At 44.9% G+C, this 17,623-nt stretch overlaps 1 protein-coding gene across 2 annotated transcripts in view; it reads right to left on the reverse strand.

Moving 5' to 3' along the window:
* Nucleotides 1–17,623, reverse strand: part of LOC115114592 (epidermal growth factor receptor-like) — a 90,653-nt gene that overhangs the window by 2,447 nt on the left and 70,583 nt on the right. For both annotated transcript variants that reach the window (XM_029642974.2, XM_065013524.1), the window contains 13 exons: nt 17,130–17,220; nt 15,298–15,455; nt 9,275–9,313; nt 8,983–9,127; nt 8,755–8,877; nt 8,312–8,410; nt 7,045–7,230; nt 6,399–6,554; nt 6,037–6,112; nt 3,795–4,039; nt 3,462–3,629; nt 261–314; nt 9–102 (listed from right to left, as the gene is read on the reverse strand). In XM_029642974.2, the coding sequence (XP_029498834.1) occupies nt 9–102; nt 261–314; nt 3,462–3,629; nt 3,795–4,039; nt 6,037–6,112; nt 6,399–6,554; nt 7,045–7,230; nt 8,312–8,410; nt 8,755–8,877; nt 8,983–9,127; nt 9,275–9,313; nt 15,298–15,455; nt 17,130–17,220 (1,634 nt within the window). The remainder of the gene's footprint in view (nt 1–8; nt 103–260; nt 315–3,461; nt 3,630–3,794; nt 4,040–6,036; nt 6,113–6,398; nt 6,555–7,044; nt 7,231–8,311; nt 8,411–8,754; nt 8,878–8,982; nt 9,128–9,274; nt 9,314–15,297; nt 15,456–17,129; nt 17,221–17,623) is intronic.

Consider the following 17,623-nt stretch of genomic DNA (forward strand, 5'->3'; position numbering starts at 1 on the left):
ATACTTTCCTGGAGATGGCTGGAAGGCGTGGTCCAATAACCTATCTGTGGGGTCAGCAATGTACCGGAGAACCATGCTTCCTTCTCTGACTGGGAACCCGTTCTAGTTTAAATACAAATGTTGTTGGCTCAAACCCACACCTTAACTGCAAGTATCCAATGAATTAGAGATCAGTTGTTTTGTATGGTGAAAGACTCAAGTCAATACTGCAAAGTTTCCTTTTCAATACACCTCAATGTGCATTTGTGATGGTTACTGACCCCATTTCTGCTGTGGCACATTCCAATGCTGCTGTTCAACGTGCTGTTCTGGCTCTGAAACACAGATTCACACTCAGGTTAACACTTCCTTTTACATCTCAACACACATGGTAAAATACCACAAAAACACTCATTACTGTAGGCTTACTTCTTATAAGCTCTTGGTAGTTCTTCACAGTAATGTTTCGAAAGGTCAAACCTTTTCATTTCGTTAATGTGTATGAAGAAGATGTTCAAATAAAAGAAAACAAGGAATAAATAAGTGACAAAACAGCTCAGACAAATGTAAATATTTTCGACAGACTGAATAAGAGGAAATAGGAATAAGTTAAACAGGCGACATCTGTCAATTGCTGTATAGTGAACCAAATGCTGCAATTATATAATCAGGTTCCTGCACTTGTATTCTGCCAGAACAATATTTAACAAGTAGTGCTGCCTGCAAAGGTAATCAAAGTTGAAAGCTTATGGAGTAACCAGACTGCTTTCAGAAGCAGGCATACAGCTTAGATATACGACCAACACTGCACTTGGAGATGAGTCTTAAGACAGACAGAGAAGGAGAGAGAGAGATGTCTTCTCATCTTAAATACCATCAATCAAGGTGCACCTGGGAGGAAGCAGGGTTGAGGGGGGAGTAGGGGTGAGAACAGAAATAGTATGGGGGAAGAAGAATACCCCTGATGACAATTTAACAGGAACGATTGGGTGATTGAGTGCAGTCTGGTTCAAGCCAGGTATGACTCGGTATGAATAACCACGTAAATGTAATTTACTCTGTTTCATCCCCAACCTATGTACACCATGATTCAATTTCACCACAATGTCAAAAGGGGCTAACTACTGGGTGTAGTAGGGAAACCTAAATTGCCTCCAGTAGTCTAAATTGCCTCCAGTAGTCTAAATTGCCTCCAGTAGTCTAAATTGCCAAATTATGTCCATTTTGGAAGTGGATAACAACATTCTGCAGACCCTTATTTATAAAACAACAGAAGAGCTGTGAGCATGAAGTGAGACATAATGGAATGACTTTTCTTTGAGTCAGTGCAAGGATGTCATATTATCCAGTCCCTGTAATACACTAAAAAAACTATTCTCTGTGTTAGAAATTAGAGCATAGACAGAGCCAAGGGCTGGTGGAAACCTTTTCTTTAGACAGGTTTAGCAGATTCAGATGAACTCCTGGACATCCCCATTGAACATGCATTTTAGAGTCCGGGAAATCGCCTCTCTAGGTTATAAGTGACTGCCACATAGCAGTAGATGATGGCTAGCCATGTTGATGTGTTATTGTACCATATCATGTAGGAGCTGTGTGCTGAAGGTGCTGAGGTATATATTACTATTATTGTACCATATAATGTAGGAGCTGTGTGCTGAAGGTGCTGAGGTATATATTACTATTATTGTACCATATAATGTAGGAGCTGTGTGCTGAAGGTGCTGAGGTATATATTACTATTATTGTACCATATAATGTAGGAGCTGGGTGCTGAAGGTGCTGAGGTATATATTACTATTATTGTACCATATAATGTAGGAGCTGTGTGCTGAAGGTGCTGAGGTATATATTACTATTATTGTACCATATAATGTAGGAGCTGTGTGCTGAAGGTGCTGAGGTATATATTACTATTATTGTACCATATAATGTAGGAGCTGGGTGCTGAAGGTGCTGAGGTATATATTACTATTATTGTACCATATAATGTAGGAGCTGTGTGCTGAAGGTGCTGAGGTATATATTACTATTATTGTACCATATCATGTAGGAGCTGGGTGCTGAAGGTGCTGAGGTATATATTACTATTATTGTACCATATCATGTAGGAGCTGGGTGCTGAAGGTGCTGAGGTATATATTACTATTATTGTACCGTAGAGTGTAGGAGCTGGGTGCTATAGGTGCTGAGGTATATATTACTATTATTGTACCATATCATGTAGGAGCTGTGTGCTGAAGGTGCTGAGGTATATATTACTATTATTGTACCGTAGAGTGTAGGAGCTGGGTGCTGAAGGTGCTGAGGTATATATTACTATTATTGTACCATATCATGTAGGAGCTGTGTGCTGAAGGTGCTGAGGTATATATTACTATTATTGTACCATATAATGTAGGAGCTGTGTGCTGAAGGTGCTGAGGTATATATTACTATTATTGTACCATATAATGTAGGAGCTGTGTGCTGAAGGTGCTGAGGTATATATTACTATTATTGTACCATATAATGTAGGAGCTGTGTGCTGAAGGTGCTGAGGTATATATTACTATTATTGTACCATATAATGTAGGAGCTGTGTGCTGAAGGTGCTGAGGTATATATTACTATTATTGTACCATATCATGTAGGAGCTGTGTGCTGAAGGTGCTGAGGTATATATTACTATTATTGTACCATATAATGTAGGAGCTGTGTGCTGAGGTATATATTACTATTATTGTACCATATAATGTAGGAGCTGTGTGCTGAAGGTGCTGAGGTATATATTACTATTATTGTACCATATCATGTAGGAGCTGGGTGCTTAAGGTGCTGAGGTATATATGACTATTATTGTACCGTAGAGTGTAGGAGCTGGGTGCTGAAGGTGCTGAGGTATATATTACTATTATTGTACCATATCATGTAGGAGCTGGGTGCTGAAGGTGCTGAGGTATATATTACTATTATTGTACCATATCATGTAGGAGCTGTGTGCTGAAGGTGCTGAGGTATATATTACTATTATTGTACCATATCATGTAGGAGCTGGGTGCTGAAGGTGCTGAGGTATATATTACTATTATTGTACCATATAATGTAGGAGCTGTGTGCTGAAGGTGCTGAGGTATATATTACTATTATTGTACCATATAATGTAGGAGCTGTGTGCTGAAGGTGCTGAGGTATATATTACTATTATTGTACCATATAATGTAGGAGCTGGGTGCTGAAGGTGCTGAGGTATATATTACTATTATTGTACCATATAATGTAGGAGCTGTGTGCTGAAGGTGCTGAGGTATATATTACTATTATTGTACCATATAATGTAGGAGCTGGGTGCTGAAGGTGCTGAGGTATATATTACTATTATTGTACCATATCATGTAGGAGCTGGGTGCTGAAGGTGCTGAGGTATATATTACTATTATTGTACCGTAGAGTGTAGGAGCTGTGTGCTGAAGGTGCTGAGGTATATATTACTATTATTGTACCGTAGAGTGTAGGAGCTGTGTGCGGGAGGTACTGGAGCTACTGAAGAAGCCGTGCTGAGGCACTAGGTACTCGTCTGCGTCCACAGCATCTTCCATGTCCTCTCCACTGATCAGACTGTGGTAGAACTTGGTGTCACTGGGGCTGGGGAGGTGCATCCGGTCGTCACCCTGGAAGAGACACACACAACTCACCATCAGTACCAAAAACACAGGCAGAAAGAATAATAGAGTAGCTAGGTGGTTGTTCACTAGCTTTACAGTGGCTGAGGGAGTCTAATAGATTTGTGTTGTGTGACTCTACAGTTATTCCTGGCAAGGAGTTAAAATGCTTACCTGGATGACAAGGTAACGTGGGGGATCCCGCGCCATCTTGGAAAACTCAGCTATCAGCTCCCGGAAACGAGGCCTGCTGTCTGCGTCGATCATCCAACATTTGACCATGATCATGTAGACGTCTATGGTACAGATGGGAGGCTGGGGGAGCCGCTCGCCTTTCTCCAGCACCCCTGCTACCTCACTGGCTGGGATGCCGTCATAGGGCTTGGTCCCAAACGTCATCAGCTCCCACGCGGTCACACCTAAACAGAGGTACAGTGAAACAAAGTCACAATCAATGACATAATCTCAGTTAAAAACTTTCATTACTGTCACACTTAATGATAGTGGCACAATCTCAGATAAAGTTCAGTCACTAGGGAAGATGACTGTTTTCATTCCATAAAAGCCGATAGCATTGTGTTGATATCTGCCTAAGTTAGTTTTCAGAACATTCCACAGTAAACATCAGTAAGTTGGATGTGTCCTTAGGAGTGGGAGTTGTCATGTTCCGTTGGTGTTGGAGCTGTTTGAAAGGGAAAAGGAGAATGTAAAGAAGGGAGGAGGAGGGCTGGCTGCTGCTACTGATGTCTTTGCCTTGTAGAGCGGAAGACACAATCCAACCTCAGAGGACAGGATCTGGAGACTGGCCCGCTGAGCATGTGTGTGTGTGTGTGTGTGTGCGCATGCTTGCGAGTGTCCAAACCGGGGGTGGTGTGTGTGTTGTTGAGGTTTCAAAGTTTCTTTTGACAAGACATTGGGCATCTGGGACTTGCGGTGCATATCACCGATACTAGTTAGCTGTTTCTCTCATCTCCCAGACTCTAGCAAACCAACATCCCCATTTGGACCTGACTCTAACAGATTTGCTTAAGTACATTATCCAGAATCAATATTTATGTATCTGGGGTTACACAAGCAATGTAGTTAATTCTGACACGATGCAGCATTGGCATGTTAGTGTTTTGGCAGAATGTAAAGGTATCAGTGCATTAATCCTATTAAATAGTGTAGATGCATGTTCTCCTGACTTACCATATCTCCACAGGATGCATGTTCTCCTGACTTACCATAGCTCCACAGGATGCATGTTCTCCTGACTTACCATATCTCCACAGGATGCATGTTCTCCTGACTTACCATAGCTCCACAGGATGCATGTTCTCCTGACTTACCATAGCTCCACAGGATGCATGTTCTCCTGACTTACCATGTCTCCACAGGATGCATGTTCTCCTGACTTACCATACCTCTACAGGATGCATGTTCTCCTGACTTACCATATCTCCACAGGATGCATGTTCTCCTGACTTACCATATCTCCGCAGGATGCATGTTCTCCTGACTTACCATACCTCCGCAGGATGCATGTTCTCCTGACTTACCATATCTCCACAGGATGCATGTTCTCCTGACTTACCATAGCTCCACAGGATGCATGTTCTCCTGACTTACCATAGCTCCACAGGATGCATGTTCTCCTGACTTACCATGTCTCCACAGGATGCATGTTCTCCTGACTTACCATACCTCTACAGGATGCATGTTCTCCTGACTTACCATACCTCCACAGGATGCATGTTCTCCTGACTTACCATATCTCCACAGGATGCATGTTCTCCTGACTTACCATACCTCCGCAGGATGCATGTTCTCCTGACTTACCATATCTCCACAGGATGCATGTTCTCCTGACTTACCATATCTCCACAGGATGCATGTTCTCCTGACTTACCATATCTCCACAGGATGCATGTTCTCCTGACTTACCATACCTCCACATGATGCATGTTCTCCTGACTTACCCTATCTCCACAGGATGCATGTTCTCCTGACTTACCATAGCTCCACAGGATGCATGTTCTCCTGACTTACCATACCCCCACAGGATGCATGTTCTCCTGACTTACCATACCTCCACAGGATGCATGTTCTCCTGACTTACCATACCCCCACAGGATGCATGTTCTCCTGACTTACCATACCTCCACAGGATGCATGTTCTCCTGACTTACCATATCTCCACAGGATGCATGTTCTCCTGACTTACCATATCTCCACAGGATGCATGTTCTCCTGACTTACCATATCTCCACAGGATGCATGTTCTCCTGACTTACCATATCTCCACAGGATGCATGTTCTCCTGACTTACCATACCTCCGCAGGATGCATGTTCTCCTGACTTACCGTACCTCCACAGGATGCATGTTCTCCTGACTTACCATATCTCCACAGGATGCATGTTCTCCTGACTTACCATAGCTCCACACGTCACTTTGATGTGTATATGTCCGGTAGAGGATGGACTCCAGTGCCATCCATTTGATTGGTACCTGCAGAGAAAGGGTTCTCATGACATAGGGCTCACTGTGCAAGACCAACCTGAGGTAGCTAATACTGGGCATCCTTAAGTATGTAGGTAAAGTATTGTGTTATCGATAGACTATATATAATAGGTTGGGTAAGGGATGGACATGGTAACAACATACATTATCACTATCATACAATCAAAGTAAAAGGGGATTATAATATTATATTTACACTCCAAAAAATGGGTTCTGTTACATTACTACACAGTAATTCAATTAAAATCAAATGACATGAGGAGATTGAGCAGACCTTTCCTCCGTCTGCGTGGTACTCCTTCTCGTCAGAGTTGAGGAGTTTGGCCAGGCCGAAGTCAGTGATCTTGACATGCTGAGGGGTCTTCACCAGGACGTTCCTCGCTGCCAGGTCACGATGCACCAGGTGATGCTCCTCCAGGTAGCTCATCCCCTGGGATCAACCACAGGTGAAAGGTCAAATTATCTTGTATACGTCGACGGCTATACATGGGGCCTGTTCGATTACTACTGAAAGTTAAGGAAGCATTCTAACAGTATTCACATTTTTCATGACTCATTGTTTGATTAGGTTTTAAAGAGGTCAACAAGACGTCAAATGAGGGTTGAACTGTAGGGGTCTATTAGGAGCCTATACATTGCCATACATGGTTACACCAGACGTTCCACTGACTCCTGTTTGATTAAATACCATACACTGTGACTCATGGGTAGTCAGAAATTAGGGTCAGGAAAACTCAGGGCCTCATCATAGTCTGGGTGCCATTCATCAGTAAGTTGGATGTGTCCTTAGTAGTGGGAGCTGTCAAGTTCCATTTGTGTTGGAGCAGTTTGAAAAGGAGGATGAGGAAGTATTGGAAAATCACTGCAATTTAAAAAAACACTATCCGGTCGATGACTGTTTAAATGCAGCTTAGTCTTACCTTGGCTATCTGTACACACCAGTTGAGAAGGTACTGGGACCCGATGTTGTCCTTGTTCTCCTTGACATAGTCCAGCAGACAGCCATAGGGCATGAGCTGGGTGACCAGCTGGACTGTAGAGGTCAGGCAGATGCCCAGCAGTCGACAAACATGGGGGTGGTCCACACCGGCCATCACATAGGCCTCCTAGAGTCAGATAGATACAGTACCAACATTTACTACAGGCCAAGAAGGAGGGCATCACTACTCTGCTCCACACTAGTCATCACATTGTAGACGTTATACAAAACACACAAACAGTACATTATACAGCATATAGGGCTAGGGATGGTGGCATCATTCTACTGTGAGTTCATAAAACCCACACAACATGAACATTTCAGATCAACTGACAGCTTGAAGACAACGACACTGGTCAGAAAAATACGTAAACTTAGTGAATACTTTTAAGAGAGCTCTTGACCTCATTACAAGAGGACAAGAGCAACATCACTGTGAAACCTCAGCTGTCCATGCACTCCATGAAGTCTGACTGAATTTTCATGACTGTCAGACCGGGGTTCAAATAGCATTTTAAATCTCTCAAATACTTGAGCCTGCCTGGAGAGCCAGGTGGGTGGAGTTTGTGCTTTTGGGACTATTCTATTGGTTCAACAATGCCAGGAAAGCTAAATCAAGCCCAGCTAAAGTATTTGAAAGATTTCCAATACTATTTCAACCCAGGTCTGGACTGTTTTTTAACTGCGGTTACTGGAAGAGATTCTAAATTCATTTCCAGAACACCTTAACCTTGAATTAGTGTCCTCCTCCCACGCCCAACCCTGGACCAAAGCTTCTCAATGAGTTAATCCCATTTCCTACATCCCCATCGAGGTCACTGACTAGAAACCTGACTCCATTTTCAAGCTAAATGTTGTCATTATTTCAGCTTCTACCTAAATGGAAGAGCATGTGCTTGGAATTAGACTATTAGAGGAAACGTGACACCTAAATTGGCCAGTAACATGCACTAATACTGAGTGTATTATGCAGCTAAATTAGGTCAAAATACTCATGTCAAAACATTTTTTTTTTTAAGTGCATGGTATGGATGACCATCAATGACTGACTGATACCAGAGTGTGCCTAACAGCACTAACTTAGACTGTATAATACCATACAGATTATACTGTGAATTAGATATAGACTCTTTATATTTGGAGGATAACAGATTCTAACTCCCATGAACAAACATCTTTGAGTAAAGTGACAGAGTGATATGACTCACGTCCAAGATCTCCTTGTTGGCTTTAGGTGATGTGGCCTCTCTTAAAACCTTGATGGCCACAGAGATCTTCACATCCTCTCCTTCAGGGACCCACAGACCCTGGATAGGACAGACCGTAGGGTTATTTAACATGATAACAGGAGAAATCTGTGTCAGTGTGTGTACTCTGATCATTTCTTTCAATCTTTTGTCATTAGTAGAATGTGGGAATGGTAAAATAACTAATAAGGAGACAGGAGGGTGAGTGTGGATTGATGCATGATGTGGTGCATTAAATATCTGGCTGTTGTTGTAAAAACAGATGTAGATGTATCTAAAAGTGTTGGTTTATATTCAGTCTGAACATACATTCCCATAAACTCTTTACATACAGTACCACAGTACAATCCATGAAACTAGAGTTTCCAGAATTAAATCTAGATACTGTGAGAATTTGTATTTACCTTGTAGACAGTGCCGAAGGCCCCTGATCCCAAAACTTTCATCTTCTTAAACTCTGTCTCCTTCAGGATACGGAGCAGAGCCTGGTTGGGCGCCTCCCCACTGGGGGTCAGCGGTTCAACTAACTGTAGATGCATATAAGGATGGTTTACTTTGTTCACATTGATGCACTAAGGTGATTGAATTCCAGCCCTAGAAAGCCCTTGAGGCTCAGCAGTTCAGCCTCTCACCTCTCTCTCCTGGAGGAGTCTTCGCAGGGTCCTCTTCTTCTTGATGTGGCGTCGTCTTAGCAACACGAAGACGGACAGGCCCATGATGAGAAAGGCCAGCATCCCGCCCACCACACCAGCTGCAATCACTGACAGCCCAGAGTTACTGAAAGGGGAACAGATGGTAACCAATCAATGCGGGCAAAATACTTACACAAATAATCAAATGTTCATTAGCTTAGTGTTTAAGTTTATGTTGAATTTGAACAGTATGTTTGTAAGTTACTATTCATGACTAGAGTCACTTGCTTACCCTTTAGACTGACAGCCTTTCAGACCAGGACCAGTACATCTGTAAACATATTAGCACATATATGTTTTTTAAAATTCAAATCAAATCAAATTTTATTTGTCACATGCGCCGAATACAACAGTGAAATGCTTACTTAGGAACCCCTAACCAACAATGCAGTTTAAAGAAAATACAGATAAGAATAAGAAATAAAAGTAACAAGTAATTAAAGAGCAGCAGTAAAATAACAATAGCGAGACTATATACATTTACATTACATTTACATTTACATTTAAGTCATTTAGCAGACGCTCTTATCCAGAGCGACTTACAAATTGGTGCTTTCACCTTATGACATCCAGTGGAACAGCCACTTTACAATAGTGCATCTAGGTCTTTTAAGGGGGGGGGGGAGAAGGATTACTTTATCCTATCCTAGGTATTCCTTAAAGAGATGGGGTTTCAGGTGTCTCCGGAAGGTGGTGATTGACTCCGCTGTCCTGGCGTCGTGAGGGAGTTTGTTCCACCATTGGGGGGCCAGAGCAGCGAACAGTTTTGACTGGGCTGAGCGGGAACTGTACTTCCTCAGTGGTAGGGAGGCGAGCAGGCCAGAGGTGGATGAACGCAGTGCCCTTGTTTGGGTGTAGGGCCTGATCAGAGCCTGGAGGTAGTGAGGTGCCGTTCCCCTCACAGCTCCGTAGGCAAGCACCATGGTCTTGTAGCGGATGCGAGCTTCAACTGGAAGCCAGTGGAGAGAGCGGAGGAGCGGGGTGACGTGAGAGAACTTGGGAAGGTTGAACACCAGACGGGCTGCGGCGTTCTGGATGAGTTGTAGGGGTTTAATGGCACAGGCAGGGAGCCCAGCCAACAGCGAGTTGCAGTAATCCAGACGGGAGATGACAAGTGCCTGGATTAGGACCTGCGCCGCTTCCTGTGTGAGGCAGGGTCGTACTCTGCGGATGTTGTAGAGCATGAACCTACAGGAACGGGCCACCGCCTTGATGTTATTTGAGAACGACAGGGTGTTGTCCAGGATCACGCCAAGGTTCTTAGCGCTCTGGGACGAGGACACAATGGAGTTGTCAACCGTGATGGCGAGATCATGGAACGGGCAGTCCTTCCCGGGAGGAAGAGCAGCTCCGTCTTGCCGAGGTTCAGCTTGAGGTGATGATCCGTCATCCACACTGATATGTCTGCCAGACATGCAGAGATGCGATTCGCAACCTGGTCGTCAGAAGGGGGAAAGGAGAAGATTAATTGTGTGTCGTCTGCATAGCAATGATAGGAGAGACCATGTGAGGTTATGACAGAGCCAAGTGACTTGGTGTATAGCGAGAATAGGAGAGGGCCTAGAACAGAGCCCTGGGGACACCAGTGGTGAGAGCACGTGGTGAGGAGACGGATTCTCGCCACGCCACCTGGTAGGAGCGACCTGTCAGGTAGGACGCAATCCAAGCGTGGGCCGCGCCGGAGATGCCCAACTCGGAGAGGGTGGAGAGGAGGATCTGATGGTTCACAGTATCGAAGGCAGCCGATAGGTCTAGAAGGATGAGAGCAGAGGAGAGAGAGTTAGCTTTAGCAGTGCGGAGCGCCTCCGTGATACAGAGAAGAGCAGTCTCAGTTGAATGACTAGTCTTGAAACCTGACTGATTTGGATCAAGAAGGTCATTCTGAGAGAGATAGCGGGAGAGCTGGCCAAGGACGGCACGTTCAAGAGTTTTGGAGAGAAAAGAAAGAAGGGATACTGGTCTGTAGTTGTTGACATCGGAGGGATCGAGTGTAGGTTTTTTCAGAAGGGGGTGCAACTCTCGCTCTCTTGAAGACGGGAGGGACGTAGCCAGCGGTCAGGGATGAGTTGATGAGCGAGGTGAGGAAAGGGAGAAGGTCACCGGAGATGGTCTGGAGAAGAGAGGAGGGGATAGGGTCAAGCGGGCAGGTTGTTGGGCGGCCGGCCGTCACAAGACGCGAGATGTCATCTGGAGAGAGAGGGAGAAAGAGGTCAGAGCACAGGGTAGGGCAGTGTGAGCAGAACCAGCGGTGTCGTTTGACTTAGCAAACGAGGATCGGATGTCGTCGACCTTCTTTTCAAAATGGTTGACGAAGTCATCTGCAGAGAGGGAGGAGGGGGAGGGGGAGGAGGATTCAAGAGGGAGGAGAAGGTGGCAAAGAGCTTCCTAGGGTTAGAGGCAGATGCTTGGAATTTAGAGTGGTAGAAAGTGGCTTTAGCAGCAGAGACAGAGGAGGAAAATGTAGAGAGGAGGGAGTGAAAGGATGCCAGGTCTGCAGGGAGGCGAGTTTTCCTCCATTTCCGCTCGGCTGCCCGGAGCCCTGTTCTGTGAGCTCGCAATGAGTCGTCGAGCCACGGAGCGGGAGGGGAGGACCGAGCCGGCCTGGAGGATAGGGGACATAGAGAGTCAAAGGATGCAGAAAGGGAGGAGAGGAGAGGAGGGTTGAGGAGGCAGAATCAGGAGATAGGTTGGAGAAGGTTTGAGCAGAGGGAAGAGATGATAGGATGGAAGAGGAGAGAGTAGCGGGGGAGAGAGAGCGAAGGTTGGGACGGCGCGATACCATCCGAGTAGGGGCAGTGTGGGAAGTGTTGGATGAGAGCGAGAGGGAAAAGGATACAAGGTAGTGGTCGGAGACTTGGAGGGGAGTTGCAATGAGGTTAGTGGAGGAACAGCATCTAGTAAAGATGAGGTCGAGCGTATTGCCTGCCTTGTGAGTAGGGGGGGAAGGTGAGAGGGTGAGGTCAAAAGAGGAGAGGAGTGGAAAGAAGGAGGCAGAGAGGAATGAGTCAAAGGTAGACGTGGGGAGGTTAAAGTCGCCCAGAACTGTGAGAGGTGAGCCGTCCTCAGGAAAGGAGCTTATCAAGGCATCAAGCTCATTGATGAACTCTCCGAGGGAACCTGGAGGGCGATACCAGGGGGGAACCGGTACAGAGTCAATGTGAGGGGGCACCAGTTAGTTGAGGCAGTATGTACATGTAGGTAGAGTTACTAAAGTGACTATGCATAGATGACAACAGAGTAGCAGTGGTGTGGAGGGGGGGGGGCAATGCAAATAGTCTGGGTAGCCATTTGACTAGATGTTCAAGAGTCTTATGGCTTGGGGGTAGAATCTGTATAGAAGCCTCTTGGACTTAGACTTGGCGCCGGTACCGCTTGCTATGCGGTACCGGCGAGGGTGGCTGGAGTCTTTGACCATTTTTAGGGCCTTCCGCTGACACCGCCTGGTATAGAGGTCCTAGATGGCAGGAAGCTTGGCCCCAGTGATGTACTGGGCCATTCGCACTACCCTCTGTAGTGCCTTGCGGTCGGAGGCCAAACAGTTGCCATACCAGGCAGTGATGCAACCAGTCAGGATGCTCTCGGTGGTGCAGCTGTAAAACCTTTTGAGGATCTGAGAACCTATGCCAAATCTTTTCAGTCTCCTGAGGGGGAATAGGTTTTGTTGTGCCCTCTTCATGACTGTCTTGGTGTGCTTGGACCATGTTAGTTTGTTGGTGATGTGGACTCCAAGGAACTTTAAGCTCTCAACCTGCTCCACTGCAGCCCCGTCGATGAGATTGGCGGCGTGCTCAGTCCTCTTTTTCCTGTAGTCCACAATCATCTCCTTTGTCTTGATCACGTTGACGGAGAGATTGTTGTCCTGGCACCACAAGGCCAGATCTCTGACCTCCTCCCTATCGGCTGTCTTGTCGTTGTCGGTGATCAGGCCTGCTGTCATCTGCAAACTTAATGATGGTGTTGGAGTCATGCCTGGCCGTGCAGTCATGAGTGAACAGGGAGTACAGGAGGGAACTGAGCACGCACCCCTGAGGGGCCCCTGTGTTGAGGATCAGTGTGGCGAATGTGTTGTTACCTACCCTTACCACCTTGGGGAGGCCCGTCAGGAAGTCCAGGATCCAGTTGCAGAGGGAGGTGTTTATTGACAGGGTCCTTAGCTTAGTGATGAGCTTAGAGGGCACTATGGTGTTGAATGCTGAGCTATAGTCAATGAATAGCATTCTCACATAGGTGTTCTTTTTGTCCAGGTGGGAAAGGGCAGTGTGGAGTGCAATAGAGATTGCATCATTGGGGCGGTATGCAAATTGGAGTGGGTCTAGGGTTTATGGGATGATGGTGTTGTGAGCCATGACCAGCCTTTCAAAGCACTTCATGGCTACAGACGTGAGTGCTACGGGTCGGTAGTCATTTAGGCAGGTTACCATAGTGTTCTTGGGCACAGGCACTATGGTGGTCTGCTTAAAACATGTTGGTATTACAGACTCGGACAGGGAGATGTTGAAAATGTCAGTGAAGACACTTTCCAGTTGGCCTGCGCATGCTCGCAGTACACGTCCTGGTAATCCATCTGGCCCTGCGGCCTTGTGAATGTTGACCTGTTTAAAGGTCTTACTCACATCGGCTTGCGAAGAGCGTGATCAGTCTTTCAGAACAGCTGGTGCTCTTATGCATGTTTCAGTGTTACTTGCCTCGAAAAGAGCATAGAAGTAGTTTAGCTCATCTGGTAGGTTTGTGTCACTGGGCAGATCTCGGCTGTGCTTCCCTTTGTAGTCTGTAATGGTTTGCCAGCCTTGCCATATCTGACGAGCGTCAGAGCCGGTGTAGTACGATTTGAATATTGGTCCTGTATTGACACTCTGCCTGTTTGATGGTTCGTCGGAGGGCATAGCGGGATTTGTTATAAGCTTCCGGGTTAGAGTCCCGCTCCTTGAAAGCGGCAGCTCTAGCCTTTCGCTCAGTGTGGACGCTGCCTGTAATCCATTAAATCTGGTTGGGGTATGTACGTACGGTCACTGTGGGGACGAGGTTATGCACTTATTGATAAAGCCAATGACTGATGTGGTGTACTCCACAATGCCATCGGAGGAATCGCGGAACATATTCCAGTCTGTGCTAGCAAAACAGTCCTGTAGCTTAGCATCTGCTTCATCTGACCACTTTTTTATTGATCTAGTCACTGGTGATTCCTGCTTTAATTTTTGCTTTTATGCAGGAATCATGAGGATAGAATTATGGTCAGATTTGCCAAATGGAGGGCGAAGGAGAGCTTTTTATGGGTCTCTGTGTGTGGAGTAAAGGTGGTCCAGGGTTTTTTTCCTTCTGGTTGCACATTTAACATGCTGGTAGAAATTTGGTGAACAGTAATTATGTTTCCCTGCATTAAATTCCCCGGCTACTAGGAGCGCCGCCTCTGGGTGAGCATTTTTCTTGTTTGCTTATGGCGGAATACAGCTAATTCAATGCTGTCTTAGTGCCAGCCTCAGTCTGTGGTGGTATGTAAACAGCTACGAAGAATACAGATAAACTCTCTCAGTAGGTAGTGTGGTCTACAGCTTATCATGAGATACTCTACCAAAGGCGAGCAATAGCTCGAGACCTCCTTAGATATCGTGCACCAACTGTTATTTACATAAATACATAGTCCGCCGCCCCTTGTCTTACCAGACGCTGCTGTTCTATTCTGCCGATACAGCGTATAACCAGCCAGCTGAATGTTGATATTGTCGCTGTTCAGCCACGACTCTGTGAAGCATTAGATGTTACATCAGCTTGATGTTACAGTAGTTTAATCTTCTGCGTATTTCGTTGATTTTATTCTCCAAGGATTGCACATTTGCTAGCAGAATGAAGGGAAGTGGGGGTTTATTCGATCGCCTACGAATTTTCAGAAGGCAGCCTGCCCTTCGGCCCCTCTTTCTTTGCCTCCTCTTCACGCAGATCACGGGGATCGGGGCCTTTTCCCGAGGACGCAGCATATCCTTCGTGTCGAGCTCATCAGAGTATTGAAAGGAAAATAATAATTCTGCTAGTTCGTGGTGAGTAATCGCAGTCCTGATGTATAGAAGTTATTTTTGGTGATAAGAGACTGTAGCGGCAACATTATATACAAAATAAGTTAAAAAAATAAGTTACAAACAACGCAAATAAAAAAACAATCGGCTGGGGGCACGTAAAACGTCTGCCTTCTTCTCCGGCGCCATTTGTGTATTTGTGAATTATTCATGTATTTATGCGGTTGTGACAGATGCCCTTACTTACCCCTCGGTACAGTTCTGGTGGCACAGCTGGCACACCTTCATCTTATCTGCGTATTTCCAGATGAAGGTGTTCTTGCCCCCAGCCACCCCTCTAGGGCACCACGGGACACAGTTGTCTCCATCTTTGAAGTTGGCACACCGGGTACACTGCTCATGACCCTGAAAGAGATTTGGATAGCAAGACAATGTATTACATACGCATCTAAAGAAACATTCTAAGGAAACAGCCCTACTGTGCTGAGATGTAGAATCATTAACAAACACAAGCAGTGTACCCAGTGTACCAACTTCAAAGATGGCGACAACTGTGTCCCGGGGTGCTCACATGTTAATATGTTTACAGATGTACTGATCCTGGTCTGAAAGGCTGCCAGTCTAATGGGTAAGCAAATGACTCTGCAATAGAATGCCAGAGAAATACATTGTGCCTATTGTTCTGGGACATAGCATGGAGAGAGACACAAACTGCTACATATTATATTATAGGGAGAGAGACATCCCACTGGTCAAAAACTGGTTGAATCAACGTTGTTTCCACCTCATTTCAACAACAAACTTCTGTGTGATGATGTTGAATCAACTTGGAAAACTGATTGGATTTGCAAAAAGTCATCAACGCAAGGGAATAAAAAAAACTAATTCCAATGACATGTTGACATTTATTGTTTCATGTTGATTTTTTCTGTTGGTTAACAACTCAACCAAATGTAAATCAAAACTAGATGTTGAAAATACATCTGTGCCCAGTGGGATACTTCTTCATAGTATATTATAGTGACACATACTACTACATAGTACACTACAGTTCAGAAGTTTGGGCCCACTTAGAAATGGCCTCAAGTCCTCAACTTGCAGTTTCATTAAATAGTACCCACAAAACACCAGTCTCAACGTCAACAGTGAAAAGGTGACTCCAGGATGCTGGCCGTCTAGGCAGAGTTCCTCTGTCCAGTGTGTATTATTTTGCCCATCTTAATATGTTATTTTTATTAGTCTGAGATATGGCTTTTTCTTTGCAACTCTGCCTAGAAGTCCAGCCTCCCGGAGTCGCCTCTTCCCAGTTGGCGTTGAGACTGGTGTTTTGCGGGTACTATTTAATGAAGCTGCCAGTTAAGGACTTGTGAGTTGTCTGTTTCTCAAACTAGACACTCTAATGTACTTGTCCTCTTGCTCAGTTGTGCACCGGGGCCTCCCACTCCTCTTTTTATTCTGGTTAGAGACAATTTGCATTATTCTGTGAAGGGAGTAGTACACAGCGCTGTATGAGATCTTCAGTTTCTTGGCAATTTCTCGCATGGAATAGCCTTCATTTCTCAGAACGAGAATAGACTGACGGGTTTCAGAAGAAAGTTATTGTTTCTGGCCATTTTGAACCTGTAATCGAACCCACAAATGCTGATGCTCCAGACACTCAACTAGTCTAAAGAAGGCCAGTTTTATTGCTTCTTTAATTAGCACAACCGTTTTCAGCTGTGCTAACATAATTGCAAAAGGGTTTTCAAATTATCCATTAGTCTTTTAAAATTATAAACTTGGATTAGCTATCACAACGTGCCATTGGAACACAGGAGTGATGGTTGCTGATAATGGGCCCCTGTACGCCTATGTAGATATTCCATAAAAAATCTTCCGTTTCCAGCTACAATAGTCATTTACACCATTAATAATGTCTACACTGTATTTCTGATCAATTTGATGTTATTTTAATGGACAAAAAATGTGCTTTTCTTTCAAAAACAAGGACATTTCTTTGTGACCCCAAACTTTTGAACGGTAGTGTATATTATATTACAGAGACTGCACTGACGTAGCATATATAAGAGACACACATACTGGTCCAGAGCAGGTCTGGGTCCCGTTGAGGAGCTGACACTCAAGGTGACACTCCACACACGTCTTATTCACTTCAGTCTCCCGTGGCTCCCTGCAACAATTAGGACACATGATAGCATGAAGCATATTTCCACTAGCCTGGTCCCATATCGGTTTGTGCCATCTTGCCAACTCCTCTAGTCATTGTCCCATAGGAGTTGGTAAGATTGGGACCAGGCTATATTTCTATTGGTTGAACATTTAATTTCAGATGGTTGCATTTGCAGTGAAATACTTGATCCCGTTCCTCATAGCAGTAGTTAAATTGTAAGCAAGGTTGATGCTCAATGTTTGACAGAGGAGAGGACTCCCAAAGTTAAACAGCTATAAGTTAAGTGATTTCATTCCAGCTGAGAGAACTTTCTTCATTACCAAAAGTGAACAATTCTACTGTAAGTACTGTCTTACTACCTTCCTTAGATATACTCCATCTGTTTTTGCTGTTAAATTCCATG

The sequence above is a fragment of the Oncorhynchus nerka genome, linkage group LG9b (genome assembly GCF_034236695.1).
Source record: "Oncorhynchus nerka isolate Pitt River linkage group LG9b, Oner_Uvic_2.0, whole genome shotgun sequence".
Taxonomy (NCBI): domain Eukaryota; kingdom Metazoa; phylum Chordata; class Actinopteri; order Salmoniformes; family Salmonidae; genus Oncorhynchus; species Oncorhynchus nerka.